Below are 18,175 nucleotides of genomic sequence, written 5' to 3' on the forward strand. Positions count from 1 at the left end.
AAACTTGCATTTGCACTTGTGCGGAAATACCATATGAAGTGAGAGATATGCAAAATCTTGAGAAATGCCAGTTTTGTTACCCAGTTTGAAAGTAAATGCTTCTAGAATCAAAATAAAAGTCCATATACCACAAAATGAAGTAGCAAGTGAACTAACCTTTTAAAAGCTTCATTTTCTCTATGGAAGAAAAACTAGAAAGCTTCACAGCCAAATTTAGACTACAGTTTTAAAATAATTTATTCAGTCACATAAATACTTTGTAACATTTGCATGTTCCCTTTTTCACATCCTTGGCACACAATATAGCTCTGAACTTTTACAAAACTAGTGTAAACATCCATGGAAAATAAAATGAAAAGAAAGCGGGACATATGTAAAAATTCAATAAATAGGAAAAGGAGTGAATAATTGAAGGAACTTTTCATTTTTTAAAAATAGTGAATTAAAACTCAATTTCCATATTTCTACCACTGTTGCATTTAATCAGATACATGATACAATTCTTTAACTAGTTTAAATTCTTGAATGAACAACAGCAATTCAATGCAATTGTATTATTTCAGGCATCAGCAGTTTTGGTTCACATACAGAAGGTTACAAACCAGGACTTGCAAGGTAGTGGTTTTGGACAGTACAACTTCTGGACTCCCAAACACCCTTCCAGCATGACATGAAGGTTTTCCTTAATGAGCATTAGTGTATAATCTGTTCTTCATAAAGATGACTTTAGACAGATGTTGTCGAACACCTGGATAATGCTGAATGTGGTTGAACCAACGAGACACATTAAGGTATTTCTCCTTTTCTTGCAGTGTGAGGTCCACCTGAGTGAAGAAGAAATACAAGGCACTGATAACACAAGTCAGTGCAATCATTAGTATCATAGCATGTGGTGAGGTAAAGTGGACAGTTTTACAGCCGATTTCAACTCCCATAAAGAGTTGTTACAGTCCAGCAGTATTCTATCTTAATTTCACGTGTTAAAAATCACAGCCCAAAATACGTATTTACTTTTAATTTACTCGAAAGAGCAGACCTGGAGGGTGGAACATACATTTGTATGATAGGCAAAAGGCCTTGCTTGAATTGAATGCATCTCTCTATTCATGGGGTTAGGGAAGGGGAGTTCTACAACATGCACAAGCCTTCCACGTTAATCTAGCAGGTGGTCTTGCCTCCCAAAAGGACTACTTTGCATTTCAAGTTGTGCTCTAAGTACAGGAATAAGTTTTTTTCCAGGCAATTTCAGACCAGATAGAAAAATTGAAAGTTTTTCTCCATTTTGAGCAACAGTCATACAATAGTTACTAAGAAACAGCATGGCTTAACTGTTGGGATGTGCTAGCTCATATTAACAACACAGCAATGGCATGATTCAAATTACTACAGTAAGACAAACTGAAAACCTGCCCATACTTCATAAATGTATTTAAAATACTATCACTCCTACAGTTTGAGGTTCTGTTGTTCACTTGAATTCTCAAGTCAATAGCATAGTCACTTGCCTGGTTTACCCCAGATCTAGACAGCTGCACGCTCACTCAGGAAAAGCCTCCAACTACCATGTAGCTATTGCAAGAGCTCCTTACTGCAGGAATTGTGGCTGAGATTAACGACCAGCTTCAAGCCTACCTTTACTTTTATCAGAGGACTGACTCCAGTAAGTAATCTACAGTTCTAGATCTTAACTATACCTTTTCCAAGTCCTCTAAGATCAAGTCAGCAACATCCTCAAAGCCTCACTACACAGTCTTCTATTACTTCAGAGTCTTTCAATCCAGCTGTAGAAGAACTATTCCCATCCAGTAACACGTATTACAGTTCCTTGATCAGTGAATCTAGGTCTCCACATTTCTCTGGCATGAAGTCAGCTTATCAGTTTAGACAATCTGTTTCCTCACATTAACCTACCACAACTGAATTACAAATGGGGTGGTCCTCAAACTACAAAACCTGCATCAGGAACAAAATCCCTACCTTATCTCATCAATACTTAAACAAATCAGTGCGGGATTCACCTGACTTCACTTTTCAGTTAGCTAAGTTAGCCATCAAGCTGAATTTAGTCACCTTGACAACACCTGCAGCCAATGAAAAAGGGCACACCTGTAGAGGATAGTTTTAACAGAAAAATCACTAGCTAGACATGCCCAGTATTTTTCATATTTGTGCTTCTAAAGCTACTCAAGGTTAATCCCCTCCTCAAAAGCTGAACAGATGGCATATTCCTTATGCCTTGTTCTACAAACACCAGATTTCATGGATAATGCAGGTTTACTGCAAATTTGATCTTGGGCGGAGGACAGCTGGAAACAAGTATGTTCCAGCAAACTAAGTCACAGGAAGAGCTATACATACTCATTTACTCATCTGTACAAGTCAAAAGCTGGTGTTTTAAACTAAGTCTCATGTTGAATTTCACCTCATGACACACCAGCCCTCTCCATTTCAAGAGCTGCCCATAACATTTGCTGCTTCTCCTTACTGTTCTTTCACACTGGTCAGCACTTGGCTTAGAACTGGAAATCTATGGAGAGATAGTAAGAGAATAAGGATTTACAGTAGAAGAGGAACCACTGCAAAATACCAAGGAAGAAAAACTTCAAGAAATTTCATAAAGAAATTCTAAATCAATAGCATTAAAGCTCTACTGACAGAAGGCTGAGAGCACAGTAACCGTGGTGACAATGAAAAAAGCTGCTGCCCAAACCCAAGTAGCTCTTCTTTCCACAGGACACAGCAGCACAGCACTGCACACATATCTCCACAGCAACTTCCGCAATCTTGAACTGTTATGAACCACAGTTCAGGCAGTATGAGAAAATCTGCTTTTCTTGCTGCTGGCATGGAAATGTAAACACTATCCCTAAAGCTGTACAGAAGCACACAAATCAATTAAAAGACAGCCATGTATTATGTTTGCTGAGCTAGGTACATAAGAGAATTAATCAGCGTTAGCCAAGTGGAAGAGAGTAACACTGATAAGGCAAAAAAGTCCAGAATTTTTAAAAACATTACAAACAAGAAGTGGATGCCATTAAAATATAATAATGAGTATTTCACAAATTGCCCAAGCTTCTGCAGGTATGGTAAATTCAAGACAAAAAATCCCTATGCAGTACCATTTAGGGGAAGATGCTTTTGATCACCTGCAGTTTGTTATAATTAGTGGTAGTTGGAAGCTGGTATGTGGAAGCTGTAGAACCATTTACAAAGCAACACAGAGCATGAAAAGAGCAACATGTGTACTTTAAGGCCATCTAAATTACTGAAAGTACAAAAGTATTTAAGTATGAGCAGATACCAAAAATACTGTAAGTTCCAAGAGTGTTGTACACTTGAAGTTGTAATTACAATACCCTTTTTCAAAGTTTTTAATGGGTAACTAATTGGTTATGAAAATGCTGAACTAACCTTCAGATTCTGCAGCATATACAGTATTACCTCCTCATAATTTCATACTGGTAATCCTCAATCTTCACATTTCTGATGTAAATAAAAAATAGAAGCCTGGAAAAACTAGTCCTTCTCCATTCTGTTAGTGTAGTGAAAAAAACATCTGAAGGGCAAACCAGACAGCTACTCTAATAATAAAACCCTTTTTGTACTCCAGGCACAACAAGCAAGATATTTTTACTTATTTACATAATGTACTCTATCAGTGAAATATATTAAAAAGCACTTTGTGGCATGCTCTACTTTTTACTCGGAACATAACTCTTAGGTTAATTGTTTAGAGATCACTTCCATGGCATTTTTTACAACATTTTGTTAGATGGGTATTTTCTGTTCTTCCTCATTAAATTAGATAATTCCCCCAAGTTAAGAAAGGCTGCTGTTCTGCTGTTAAAATAATTATTTGCTATTAAAGCAATTATTTTAATAGCAAAGAAGGAGACACTCAATTTGACAAGCTTTTTTTTTTTTCATGTCATGGAAAAAAAAAAAGTCTTATTCTTCCACCACAAAGGGTAACCAAGGTGGTCATCATACAACCCAACTAGAAGAGTTTCTAGAAGGGCTATAAATACACAAGCTTTAATTATATTTTCTTTCAGTAGCATCAGGGATGAAGGCACAAATTCCCATTCCTACACCCCACATGCAAAGTCTAAAACCACCTGCCTACATCTGAAGTTCTTCAGCACCAAGAAAAGGATAAGATACTACCTCACTTTTTAAATTTAGCCTTTAGATATAAGGGAAAGAAAAACCAAAACCAGTTAAATGGTGTATTTAATGAAATACATGTAATTTCACATATTTTTGACTAGTTCTATGGTATTAAAGAAACATGCTTAAAATTAATCCTCTACAAAATACAGTTTTACTTTAAAGAAATCGACTTTAAGTGCCATTTTTAGCATTATTTTTTAGAGGAAAATTCTGTTATCCCAGTACTAAAATAAGCAGCATCAGTGAATATTAATAAAAGTTCCTCACAAACTGTTTATTACAGGAAATGTTTATTATGGAAAAAGTAGTGGTTTATCTTCCAGTCTATTGCAGTATCATTATAGTTCAGTATTAGTAATTCTGACCCGAGGAGAACAACTTCCTTTGTTTTGTACTTGATTTGACCCTGAAATTTTGACTGAGGCTTCTTCAATTTGCAGATATAAATTTCACCCATAAGTTATTTTCTAGACCTTATTAAAGAAATTTCCAAGTCAGACATATAGATTTGAGATTCCTTCTTTGGCTCTGACAAAATTCTTGAAGTATAAAAACAGATCAACCTTTGTATTGATTATTTCTCTTAGATTCAACTGGACTTGTGCTATTTGGAAATACTTCAGAATAAAAACACAGGGAAACTTTTTTTATTGTTTTAAATAAAAAAAATGATATGAAAACAAATTTATTACCACAGGGGGAATTTAATGCTTACTGATTGCCTGAGCTATCCTCAAGCAATGCTTCCAAATTTGTGCTTTCTCTGCAATCTATACTTTAACCTCATAGAACTTCATTGTTCATTATATTTATCCACATACATATTTAAACAAAGTGTCTAAAGACAACATTATTTATAGTAGATACATGGAATCACATACAACAACGTAAACCACATTGACTGAAAAAGCTCATTTAGACAGTATCAAGCATTACACTTTTGGGGTGTTTGTGACCTATATTATGATGCAGAACACCAATGCATACAATTTCGTTCCTGCCTTATTGTAAGTGTGTATTTCTAATTAATAGCCTCAGTCCACAAGAAGCCTGAAATGCTACCTGTGAATCTGACTCTCATTAAAATACTAATTCCTTTCCCATGATACGAATTTTTTGAGCTCATAGTACTATTGTGCTTATTAAGAACTAGAAGGGATAGGAAGAATGAAAAAAGGCATACAACTGGAAAATTAATAGCTGCTGCTCTTCAGTAGACAAACTGATTATTTAACTTCAAATGGACAAGCCTGGACACTGAAGAATCAGGTTCCAGAACCTATCTGGAATAATAATAAGGGCAAAAACGAAGGTGGGAGGAAGGGAGGAATACGAAGATGTATGATCTATATGCAGAAGCACTAAGAAAGGAAGGTGAAACTACAGGTGAAGTAGTAAGCAATAGGACTGGGTGGCCTCAAAAACCTTTACAATGAAGTGCATGACAAGGTTTTTAAAGTTTTGATAATACTTGGCTCATTCAGGACAATCATGGTGAGTCACTAGTATTTACAGAATTCCGTTACTAATGTTTGCGTTAGTGTGTATTTGGTAGTCTATCAAAAGCAGACAGATTAATCCTAAAATCAGTAGGATTACCGTATCAGTAACATTTTCAGATCAATTTTCTGGACAGCTTGATGGTCAGCAAGAACTGTGGGTCTGCCCCCTATGCCTCCCATTTCTTCCTCCTCTCTTGAAGGATTATAGGAAACATTCATTGGTATTTTGCAAAAGGCTTAGCTGAAATAATGGTAGATATGACAAACTGCTTCCCTGGACCACATGACACTAAGAGATACAGCAGCCCCCTTCAAAGGTTAGAGCAGAGAAGCAGCTCTGGACATACTCTCTTCTCATTACAGGAAAAGTAAAAATAATAATAAAGAAATTCACAGGACTCTACAGTTCAAGATCTTACCTCTATAGTTAAGTACTAATATTGATCAATTCTGAAACCTTCGAAATACATGTAATTCCTAGGTAGTAGCTTCTAGATTTTCCTCTTTATTTATGATAACCAGCCCATTGTTTGCCCTTTATACCTTTCTGATTCAGAAAATTATCTTCCATGAAAGCAAACATTTCAGAAGCAGATGCTTGTCCCAAGTAGTGTCTGGATGGTTGCAGGCACCCAGGAGCACCAAGTCATTTGTTTTTACCATCTGTTCTATTTCCCAAAGCAATAACTTGTATCTTTTCTCCTTGATTAGGTGGTCTACTCTAGAGCAAACTCTAAATTTAAAATATGCTTGATTTTCCCCTGCCTAAGTTTAAAAAAAAAATACAGTCATAGTTTTAGGAAGTAATTAAACGTTTTTTCTATGTCTAAACATCTTATGTGAAAGGTAATTCACTCTGACACTCTATTTAACACATCTTTCCCACTAAAGATATTTTACAAGGCAAATATGATTTAACAGAATTACTTCTAAGTGACTTTAACATGTTTTCAAAAACCTTCTGAAATGAAGCTTCCCTTCCCTCTCCTCTGCTTGACACTCTCTCATTTGAACTTTTACTCCTGGACAGTCAAGATACACATACCTACATTTCCTTTCATTTTTGGTTGTGTTTCACTACTTGATCTTTCCTCCCCCTGCGTCAGCCTCTCTTTTGAAGCACAGCATTCTTGCACTCTTCTTCCAAAGCCTTGCTTTTAATATAAAGTACCCATTCACCCACTTGTTTAGAGCTACCAATTCTTGGACACATAGGCATTTGTCAGAGGCATCTTTTTGTGACTACCCTGCCAACCCCTGCTAATTTTCTACTGTAAAATTGACTGATTTTATCTTCTACCAGGAATTTAGCAGACCTTTTTGTGTAAGTGCTTTGGTTTGTTTAGTAATACCCACTGCAGAGAAGGACGGTTCATTTATGATCACATTCCAGCCACCAAAATACAAATCATTTAAACTGCTTCATCTTTAAATACCTCTTGGGGTTCAGAACTGAGGTGCAATGATTTATAAGCACTTCAGAGCAAACCCTGAGTTGACTACAGAGAAGCTCAGTATCTTCTCCACTCAGTACAAACTTTTATTTTTGGGTTTGATTTTTTTTTTTTCCTCCTAAGCACCAGCTCCCCACGTTATTTTCATATTCTGTATGTTGTCAGGTCTTATCGTTAAGTCTCGAAACACAAGTGACATTTTGTTATGGCTGACACACTTATATGTATTCATCCTTCAGGAACTTAATTTACCTGCATCTTTCATAGCACCAGTAGCATTTCTCCAATACTAACAAGGTTAGTGCTTTCAGTTCCAATATGTCCTTTCAGTGTCATTTTTCCCTTTCCTTATGTAGCTCTGTAAGCAGTCATGCTTCAGATTAGAACAGATACGAGTCCTCATACCCAGTAACACAGGGATAGGCATCATCCTTGCTACATTACATAGAGGAAACTAAAGCATTCTGGACACTACAGATACTTCTTTTGACAGATCCTAGCTAAATATTAAAAAGGTAAAAAATGAGTAACTTAAAAACAAGTTTTATTTGAAGTTCTTACAAGAAATTTCTCAATTTTTGTTCTGTAATTGTCATTGTGGAACTTATTACGTCAATTTCTACAACAATAAACTGCCCTTTAGATAAACAATTATGACAGTTGTTTTTATAAAAAATAATGCAAATAACACTTACCATGATGTGATGCAACCCATAGTACATCAAAATGTCTGCTAAGGTAAAAACGTTTCCTGCAAGGTAGACTTTATCTTCAAGGTGTATGTTAAGATCCTAAAAAGGAAGAAAGTCATTATACTGCTGTAGTATTGACTTTAAGACAAAATACTAAGGCAATTGTTAAAAATAATAGAAAACTTCCTCTGGAGACCATGCATATAAAACAAAAGCGAGTTTTAATTTAACCCAACTCAAAGGAGAAAAACATTAAAAGAAGAAAAAAAAGTTCTAAGAGGTTTCAAGATAATAAACTAAAATAGCATCATTCTTTGACAGCGATAATTCACTGAAATGTAAATGTTGGTCCCTAAATAAAGTGGTAGCCAGCTTGCTGCTGGCACATAATTTTTCCATAATTCTCCCACTTACATCCACTGAAATTTTTGTAAATGCAAGTATGATTTACTTTACATATTAAGCTGACTCCACAGAACTACTTTCAAATTTCTTTGCTTCAAATTACTGGAATTCAAAATGCAGAATTGTGTAATTTTTTTTTTATTAGTGCATATGACTCAGAAGCACTGCTGCTGTATGTTTAACATTTGGTAAGTGGAAAATGCAGTCCTATGATGACAGGAGAGCATATCAGTCTTCCAGCAGCAGCTTCTCCTGCCCTCCAGGACTCACTCAATACAGCTGGTCAGCAAGGTTCTGGAACTGCAAATGTGTAAGAACCAGGGAAACACGAAGGGATAGTGGGTGGGAGACAAATAACACGTTTCAAGCTCAGTGCTGGTATCATTTGACACCTTAACGTTGAAATCACTGCTAGCCATTCTTAGCGACTGACTGTCAATTCAGTTGCTAAGTCCATATGAAGAAAGCACTGCTTCTGCATTTTAGGATCATCTCTATCAAAAGTTCCATATCAGAGGCTATAAGGGTGGGTAGCAAAAGGCTTCCATTTAGGTTCAGTGAATAAATATTTCCAATCTGTATTACTAAAGACTCTCTTTCATGGCTTTTGTACGCAGTCATTCCCTGCCAGAAAACAGCAGGTTGGCACACCTGAGTAATGATGAGCCTGTCTCTCCTGAGAACAGAAGCATCACACATCAACTCTGCCTTTTAACCTCTCCTTTCTTTTCTCCACCTTACCTACTTCTCAGCCAATTTATATGCATTTCTGCTCCCTACTTCCCTCTAAAGAAGGAAACGTAACAGCAAACAAAATTATCTACTTTAACTGTGATCCCAGAATAAGCAAGCTTTAATTTTACAATATTCTTTTCCAAAGCACAGGAAAAGTTTCCCAGCTTTCCTTGGATTTGGAAACTCTCACTATTAGTATTCCTCTGCTGGTTGAAAAAAAGACTTGTAGTAAAGGCACTCCTTTTTCCTCAAAGATCTCCTTGTCAGTTTTATTCAGCCACCTCCTGCTCACCTCTGGAACAGAGGCAAGCAGCTTAAACATAACTAGCATTTTTTCAAAACGTCCCTAAAATAATTTTTCAGTCTCAATTACAAGATGTTCCATTTTAAGGAAACAATTTATTTTAAAAAGAAGTCTGGGGCAAGAACTAAGTGCTAATCACTAGTTAATAATTTAAGAATTACATTTAGCCTTGAGCATATTGCAGTTTTTGTGGTTCTATAATTTTACTGATATTGAGATACCCTACAGTGCACATGTAAAAACCCACCCCTAAATACTGAACTAAAATGCTGAGACTCTAAGACATCTGACCTTGCATTTGAATTTGACAAGTGTGACTCCATTATGCCACCTTACTGGTTCTTTGAAAACCTCTTCATGACAGGACTCCTGTACTTCCATAATATTTAAACATCCTTATGTCTGCTTTGATTTCTTTTATTAGAACAAATCAGGGAAAAATATTAACCTCTGCATAGTTAAAATTCTGTAAGGTCATCTGCCCTTGGCTATGTAGCTTTTTTTTTTAAAAGACTGGTTTACTGCTTTGGTCATGTTAGTTAACTCTCAAATTACTTTAAACACGTAACTACGTTTCTGTGGAATTTTATATACGCAACACAAAGGCAAATGCAACGTTACAAAGAAAAAGCTTGCACGAATTAAAAAAATAAGTATCTAGAGACCTGTTTACTAGAAAAAAAAAAATCATAAATCCAGCTATTCTGACACATTCTCTGACCAGCGTATTTCATTTTGATTAACCAGAAATTCAACATGCATTATAATGAGTAGTCATGCCACTGAAATCATACCTCCCCTGCTCTCCCATCCCCTTCCTTCTTAGGCTAGGCTATGGAAGCAGGATTTTGTAACGTAAAAAGCTCATTATCTCTGAAGGTACAATAAACACAGCTATTTCCCTGCTCAAAATTTTGGATTTCTGTATCAAAGAAGTTATGGCTAATTCTTAGTTTTATACATCTTCAAGAGGTAGGCTTGTTTCTACACAAAAACATTGTTTGCCCAGTTGTTCAGGATGGGTTAATATCATACAAAGATGGGTTAATATACTGTGCACGTATACTCAAAATATTCATCTATAAAAAAAATCTTGAAACTTTAAAGGCAAGGTAAGCCATTACAGCGTGAACAGTTATTTATTCTGGTTCATCAGATTTTACAAAGTCAGTTAACTGAGCAAATAGAATTTGACAAAAATGGTTTAGTTGGTATAGTCTTGGATGAATTAGCATTAGTTTACAAATTCTGTTTTTGAACATGTACTTTCCTCCCATAAAAGAGACAGATATTATGATTTCATTCTGTAAGTCAAGCTAATTCAGAAACACCACAGTACATTTTTTTTTTTCCATGTGCACTAGGCACATTTAGTTAATCTTGCCTTGTGGGTTATGCTTCCCACAAATGATTATATTATTGGCTAGTAGCCAACTGTGTTAAAATTCCTGAAAGTCGAGCTTTCTTAAGTGAACATGGTATTAAACTGAAGTAGTGTTCCTGTCCTAGAAAGATTAATGAAAATGTGAATACAAAACTGTATTTGAATTTCAATTACATCCAGGAAATTCAGGTCTGTTAGCTGGAGTTTGTTATCATTGTCTTTCATGTACTGAATATCGCTGCTTAAATTGATTGCATATAAACAATCCCACTATCAAATGACTGAAATAGGGTTTCCTGAGGGATTGCAACAATAAGTTCATATAGTCAAGACTTTCTCAAACTTCAGACGGGTATTTAAGGCACTAACATGCATTGAACAACTGCAGCAATTCAAATTCCATGTTTGGGTATGATGGGGGAGAAGCAACAGAAAGAAGAGATGTTGCATTATTTATGGACTAACCGATGGATTTCCATTTGTTTGCTCTACGGAAAAACAATCCAATTTACAGCCCATATCTAGGCTGACAGCTCAACCCATCCTGTCCATGGCACACTTCTGGCTACCCCACAGTGTCACTTACTATCTTTTAAGTATACCATCTAATTGCCTCTAATCCAATTCATCCATTAAGGCGATTGAATCCCTTCCAGTCACCACAAGTTGAGACAGCAGCTTGGATAAGTAACACTTACTTCTTACAAGGACCAAGTAGCTCACTAAAGATCTAATCCTACACTGATTTTGTTTTGGTTATTTTGTCCACAACACCACAATGCTGGTGTATGCACTTCCCTTATGCAGAGAAGCACATCCTTTCAGTCAGCAATATTCTCAAGGTCATTTATGCCCTAAATGCCTTTATACTACACCCTGCTAAGACAAAGAGCTGAGCACTCTCAAATGCCCCAGACAAGCCTCTGACAATGCAGAACCCAAGAAAAGGATTCTGAAGCCATATCCAAGAAAAGCAGAATTCCACTGTTGGGGCATAGCCATATATTTAATTCTAATGCAAGATGTTTCTGTCTAACTGGCAAACTATGAACAAAATCTGGTTTGGATGAATATTATATTCAATGTGCTGAGTTTCCTGTAGGAGGCAGAAGAAAAATAATCAACAAACCTTGCACAAATAATCAAAATTCAAGCCTTTACAACTGTAAGTGCACAAAAATATCCTGGTGCTAAAAGAAAAGGGAAAGAAGTCAACACAAAGTTGAAGCTTAAAAAAATGCTTGTCAAAGTGGGTAGGCATCCCATTCAAAAGTCTGTCAAGAAATAGTTTACAAGAACTGTGAATTAATGATAAGGACACAGTGTGGATTAACCTGCCTACGTATCTGTGGAACAGTTATTTTTCATACAAGCACATTAAATAGGAATTTAAGCTCTTTTATTTAGCTTTCAAATTGGATTCCATGATTACAGCCAGACAACACAGGAAATTAGGACAAAGCTAGATCAAAAATGTTCCATAATTTCATATTAGACACTGAAAGTAGTACACAAAAATTCTTGGTTGTATTTATCTTTCAGAGATTAGATATTTCCACATTTCTGTGGAAGCTTTTCTGTGAATTCAAGTACAAACTCCCAGTTATTTAGAATATGCCTCTGAAGATGGGGGGAGCGGAGAGAACTCTCAAGTTTTAGATACCTAAAACTGACAAAGTAGAGACATTCAAATCTCCTGAATGGAATTAATTAACACCTAAATAGACATTTAGTGGCACAAAAGTTTCACAAGAGTTCTCAATTCCTTACCACAAGAGTAGAAAAACTACTAATTATCAACAACTCAGTGATTTGCAGGTTTTTTTCCTTATGCAGCTTAATTTTCCCCTAACCAAATATCAAAGAAGCAAAGAAAAACATTCACCCTGTGGAAAAGAAAGTTAACATAATGCACTGGATATTATGTTACCACCACTATTGACAATCATCATTCCTATGTATCTGCTGAAGAACAGCTGAGGGGTATTGCTCCTATTTATGAGGGGTATTGCTTCTATTTATTTTGTCCAGTACAGGAGCACAAATAAAAGTTAAACAAAATTCCAGAGCACTTTCATTGGCCGGTTCTGAACAGCATGGCATTTACTCTGAATGAATATAAAAACCCTGCTGAGGTGATGTGACTACTTCATGGTTGTTTTCCATGCCAAGTAACAGCTTTAGTCAACACATCAATAAGAACATATTTTCTTAAGGCCAACAGAAACCCCTTCCTGTTCAAGTTAACAAACATTAAACCAGTTATTTACTGACATTTTTCAGAACCGCACCACCTCAATTAAGGGTTAAATAGAGGCAGCCTAAAGTTTACAGCAGAAGTGACTGAACTGTTTTTGGCACAGCTTATTACAAATTGTCGCTCTAGGCTGCAACTGTCCCAAGACTGCCATTGTGTATTCCAGACACGTTGTAAAACTACAACCTCAGACTCGCCTCCCTATTTTAGTTTTGCTTTTTTTTTCACCCGTACTCCCTTTTGGCATAGTATACTTTAATGGTAGGCTGCCTCTTTTTCTGATTAATCATGGTAGCAAGAGAACAAATTAAAAAAATCTTAATTGCTATACTATGAAATTATTAGTGCTGGAACAATTCCACAGCAGCCCTGTGTCAAAATAAATTCTGGCTATTCAACATCTGCTAATAAAAAAAATAATCCATATGAAAATTTTAAAGTGGTAAAAGCTACTAGAATATACTTAAAGGCAGAGATTCTCCTGCAAGTGACACTGTCTGTTTCTTAGCAAGGAAATTTTGCTTTGTTTGGAACCACTTGATTTATCTACAGATTTGAATTTCAGTATATTGTCTTTTCTACAATGCTGGTGTTGCTAAGGCTAAAATTGAAAAAAGACAACAGTTTCAGCATGAAGTCATCGTATCTCTGTGTCTGGTTTTAATACTCAAATGCAGATCTGCAAATACTCATGTGTGTGTGCTGACAAAGCAGGTATCATCATCTAAGCCATCCAGAGCAGATGGATTTTGTTTCAACAAGACAGAAAACTTGTTTTTGGTTTTTATATAATAGAAGGGCAAGAAAGGTAAAAAAAAAAGCTTTATATTATCATATGGTCTTCTCAGTTTGAGAGGTAACAACAGGCACCACAAGGTTGTTTGAAAAATGACTGAAATGATATAAAACTTGTCATAAAGGTTTGTTTTTTTTTTTTTAAATTAGACAACAGGGACCTCTGAGGGCCACCTAATCATACCACCTCTCCAAAGTCCAGCTAAACCTGAAGTTAAACCCTGATTAGTCAATGCCTCCTTCAGTCACATTTGGAAAATCCCAAAAGCGTAGACAGTTGTCATGCCTTATCTGTAGAGTAACCACGACTGTAAAGGTCTTGATAACACATGCATGCAGAAAGTAAGACTCAGATGTTACAAAAAGAGAAGCAGTGTAAACAAACTCATGTTTAGCCAATGCAAGATATCCCATAGATACAACGAGATCGAGGTGATTCAGATTATCTGGGTTGCAAGTGAGAGAAATTGTTCTTTAGGGTTTCACCAAATTGATCTTTGTAAAGCAGGACTGATATTCCAAGTCCTCAAGATCAAGGAGGCTGTCAGTTTGAAAAGGAAAACAGATTACTAACAAGGTTTTGCTTTGCACCACTTTAAGATGCAACACGTTCCTTGATTTTAAGTAACACAATTCATTAACTTTTCAACACTGCTTCAATTTATCTTTGGTTTCTGCAATAGTTCTAGCTGACTCAGATTGGCCACACTTCACATAAGTCAGAAGTATTAATTAAGCCTCTGCTAGCCTCAAGTAAAGTCAACCTTCCTAATATCTTGCAGCTCACAAAGCTATTTCTAGACCCAGACCGACCAGTAGCACTGAGCATCGCATGCCTTCCATCTAAACCATACTTTTAAAACTAGAAAAAAGAAACACTTTAAAAATTAATTGAATTTAATTGCTGTTTCATATACACTCAGTAAACAGAGCCCTTAACAGTGTAAAGCAAATTTTTCCTTCCAGCTCTGTTACCACAACTCTGCAAAAATACTAATTACCAGTCACAAGGAGTAAGAAGGAAAACAGTAAATTTTGCTATCTGCTCCCTGCCATCTGGCTGCTCAAACAACAAGGTGACCCTTGAGATTCTCTCTTCTGCTTCCACCTGTTTAAGAGGAAGTAAGCTTCAGACTACAAGGAAAGTTTTAATACAGTAGGCCAAAGCCTCCACACAAAGGACCTCAACGTGAAGGGCAGTTTTGCAGAAGTTCCTTTATGATCTCACTTTTCACGCACAATTCTGTCCAGTAACTCCTTTTGGTGTCAATACCAATTACCACAACATCAAGTATGGCCTTTATTCCATGATTACCAAATCAATAAGAATAGCTCCTAAAACAATCAGAGCAGCGCTATCTTGAAATATAACAACTCGTTTATGGCTGAGGTTTTATGAAGATGGTAAGAAACTGGCATCTTACATGGCTAATAGGAGACTAGACAATGGAACAATCTCTGAACTACCCGGAACACTCAAGGTTGTTTGCAGCCATAAAACACTGCAAGAGCTCTGCTTCATATATTTTACAGTTTAAGCTGTTTTCCCTCCTGTTTCAGATTGTTGGGGTATTTCTGTCAATAAAAGCGAAAAGCAGCAAGCAGAATAAAAGCCAGTACTTAAAGATACTGCCAAATCTTCAGCATTTTCTCAGTTTTAGTAATTGATTGCTCATACACACATTACTACTGTGACTAGAATTCAAGGTCTAGTGGCTCCAAACTTCAGTGGCAAGGTAATCAAGTACTCCTTACCTTCAGAATTATTCTAGTATCATCTTTACTAGAGCCTCCATCTACTCGGGTCACTCTATATTCCAACCACTGCTGAACAACAGCTTTCTCTTCTGCAGTACTTCCAAGCAGTTGGTCTTTCTTAGCCTGTTTAACGAGGTGGGCAGCTATGGTCATTAATCCTGTCAGACCAGGACCATTGTTTGTTTGAAGAACAGGAACCTAGAAGAGGAAACAAAAGTGTAATACTAAAGAACTAATTCAAAAAGTAGTCCCCATAAGAATAACTTTTTTTTTTTATAGCCCATCAAAAGGATATTTAAAGCAATATATCAGAATTTAGAAGTATTCATACTAAAGGTAGTAACATTTAATAAAGCATATGTTCTTTTTTTACTCTTTGGGATGGTCTATTTTCAATTTTTACAGAAGAAATATATTTAATACATGTACATAGACAACCAAGACACCTTTAGCTCCAATTAATCAAATTTTGCCAATATTAGCACAAAGTAGTACTGCTCATTCTAACACTGGCAGAAATCTCATTAACTAACTTTTAACTCAGTTTCCAATTCAGGACTCTTGACCTACAACTGTAAAGTCAGCAGCATCCAACTTCTCTCTGAGCAGACTGCAGTAACCCAACTTACTGAAATGCTTATTCACACTTACTGTTCTACTGACAAACGCTCTGACAGAAATTAGTAGTTCACTGGTATTAGGGGAGGACAACAAAACACTATTCTAGCTTTAACCGTGTCTTTTGTTAGCGACATTACCACATGTTGCCTAGAAGTGTTCAAGGCCAGGCTGGATGGGGCCTTGAGCAATCTGGTCTAGTGGGAGGTGTCCCTGCCCGTGGTAGGGGGACTGGAAATACATGATCTTTAAGGTCCCTTCCACCCCAAACCATTCTAAAAATCTAGGTTAAAGTGTGGGAAAGGAAACTGAACCACTTAAGAGTGAGAAATGAAATGAATGAACTGAAACTCACTGCAACAGACCAAAACTCAGTCAATTACAACACCAAATGACAGAAGAGAAACTGATTAAAATACTTTAAAAACAAAAACCCAACAAACGTATCTAACCACATAGAACAGCCTGTCTATGTTCAGATTTAATTAACATAAGATGTAAGCTAAAAGCATAATATTAATTTACCAAGTGACCTTGACTACTATTTAATTTTTCCACTCAACATGCAGAGATCAGAAAAGATACAGACAGATACAGTTACTTGACTTTTGAGTCTTATGCTTTACATTAAAATGCTAGTTGGGTTATTAAATAATTAAGGAAGCTTTTGCAACCAACGAGTGCTTATGTTGCTACTCAGAACTCCAACCATAAACAGTAAGTTGAAAAAAACTCATACGAAACCATAAGGCAACTGTACAGCTTCTTTTATCTGTTGTCTTTCTCACATAAAGGCACACATTTGTGACACCCTCAGCCTCACATTACGTTTTTCAAGCCTCAGGTGCCGCTTAAAACCACGGAACTTATCGTTCCCATACAAACTTCAAAAACGTCGTGACACCAGCTTTAAAACAGCAAAATACTTAAGAGCAACAGTTCTTCGCTGCAGATGCATTTCTGATGTTAACAGCGCATCTTTTCCACACGGTTTAACCACACCAGCACAGACATAACCGCACTCGCACCAGGAAAACGCAGGCAGGAGAGCAGCGTAAGGACAAACACGCGGTAACCCGACATCCCTCCAACGCCGACCCTTCCACAGACAGAAGGGAGCTCTCAGAACCTGCGGGCAGGTAGCGAGGCCCCACAGCCACCCCTGGAGACGGGCCGTGAGGGAAGGGACCGAAGGAGAGAAGGTGAAACCCCCGCTCAAGGGGAAGAGCCGCCGTGCAGGGATGCGCGGCCGAGACCGGCAGAGGGCCGGCCCGCCCGGGAGAGAGGGAGTTGGGGCCGCTTCCCCCGCCAGCCACGGTCGCGCTGGCAGCGGAGTGGGGAGAAGGGCCGCGGCAGTGCCCAGCCGGGGCGGCGGGAGGGGAAGCGGCAAGGTAAGGAGCTGCTGGGGAAGGCGGCTGGCGGACACCCTCCCGCCCCTGCCCGCTCCCAGCCCCTCCTCGCTCCCTTCACCTTCCGCTCCCCCTGGACGCCGTACTTGTTCCCTTTCGGCAGGCCCAGCAGCTTCTCCAGCAAGGCCAGCTCCTCACAGCCCGGCCCCGGCCGCGCGGCGGCTGCCATCTTTGGCGGAGGACCACCTGAGTAAGGAAAGGCGGTGCCAGACGCCACCTGACAACAAACGCCAACCCCATTGGACAAGGAAACCACCTCACCACCAAAGGAACCGTCGCTACTATTGGCCTGACGGAGCCGGCCAGCCAATGAGACGCTGGGCGTGAAACGACGCATGCGCTGAGTGGGATTTGGCTTCGCGACCCCTCGGGGGCGGGGGAGAACTGCGGGTTACGAAGAGCGCATGCGCAGCCGCGGGCACCGCTCCCCCCCAATCCCCCGCCCACGGGGGCGGAGCACGAGGGGGCAAGCCCCGCCTCCCCGAGGGCGTGGCCTCTGCTCGGGGGCGGGGCGAGCTCTGAGGGGCCACCGAGCGGGGGCCGCCGGGTGCGGGGAGCGTGATACCGGCTCCGGCCCGGTATCACCGGGAGGAGGAGGGAGGGAACATCGACCCGGCGGGCTCCTCGCCGCTCCACGGCCCGACCCGAGCAGCCCCGCCGCCCCCCAGAGCAAGGCGCTCCCCCCC

General features: G+C 38.4%; 1 protein-coding gene across 2 annotated transcripts; it reads right to left on the reverse strand.

Moving 5' to 3' along the window:
* Window positions 1-212: 212 nt before the first annotated feature.
* EEF1E1 (eukaryotic translation elongation factor 1 epsilon 1) lies at window positions 213-17,679 on the reverse strand. 2 transcript variants are annotated; one of them, XM_014941043.1, is made up of 4 exons: window positions 17,551-17,679; window positions 15,460-15,660; window positions 7,828-7,923; window positions 213-824 (listed from the first exon to the last, which is right to left on the reverse strand). In XM_014941043.1, exons 1-4 carry the CDS (start codon window positions 17,656-17,658, stop codon window positions 684-686), a joined length of 546 nt encoding a protein of 181 aa, XP_014796529.1. In that variant the 5' UTR covers window positions 17,659-17,679; the 3' UTR covers window positions 213-683. The 2 variants fall into 2 exon arrangements, with proteins under 2 accessions (XP_014796529.1, XP_014796530.1); XM_014941044.1 differs by having other exon boundaries at window positions 645-849.
* Between the last annotated feature and the right edge of the window lie 496 nt (window positions 17,680-18,175).

Source organism: Calidris pugnax, unplaced genomic scaffold (assembly GCF_001431845.1).
Source record: "Calidris pugnax isolate Ruff unplaced genomic scaffold, ASM143184v1 scaffold8, whole genome shotgun sequence".
Taxonomy (NCBI): domain Eukaryota; kingdom Metazoa; phylum Chordata; class Aves; order Charadriiformes; family Scolopacidae; genus Calidris; species Calidris pugnax.

Excerpts from the sequence above, each read along its gene's own strand:
- EEF1E1 (XM_014941043.1), bottom strand. The coding sequence starts at position 17,658 with ATGGCAGCCGCCGCGCGGCCGGGGCCGGGCTGTGAGGAGCTGGCCTTG. Across the intron at positions 7,924-15,459 it reads ATACTAGAATAATTCTGAAG|GATCTTAACATACACCTTGA; the intron begins GTAAGGAGTACT and ends CTTCCTTTTTAG. Across the intron at positions 825-7,827 it reads ATGGGTTGCATCACATCATG|GTGGACCTCACACTGCAAGA; the intron begins GTAAGTGTTATT and ends TTCTTCACTCAG.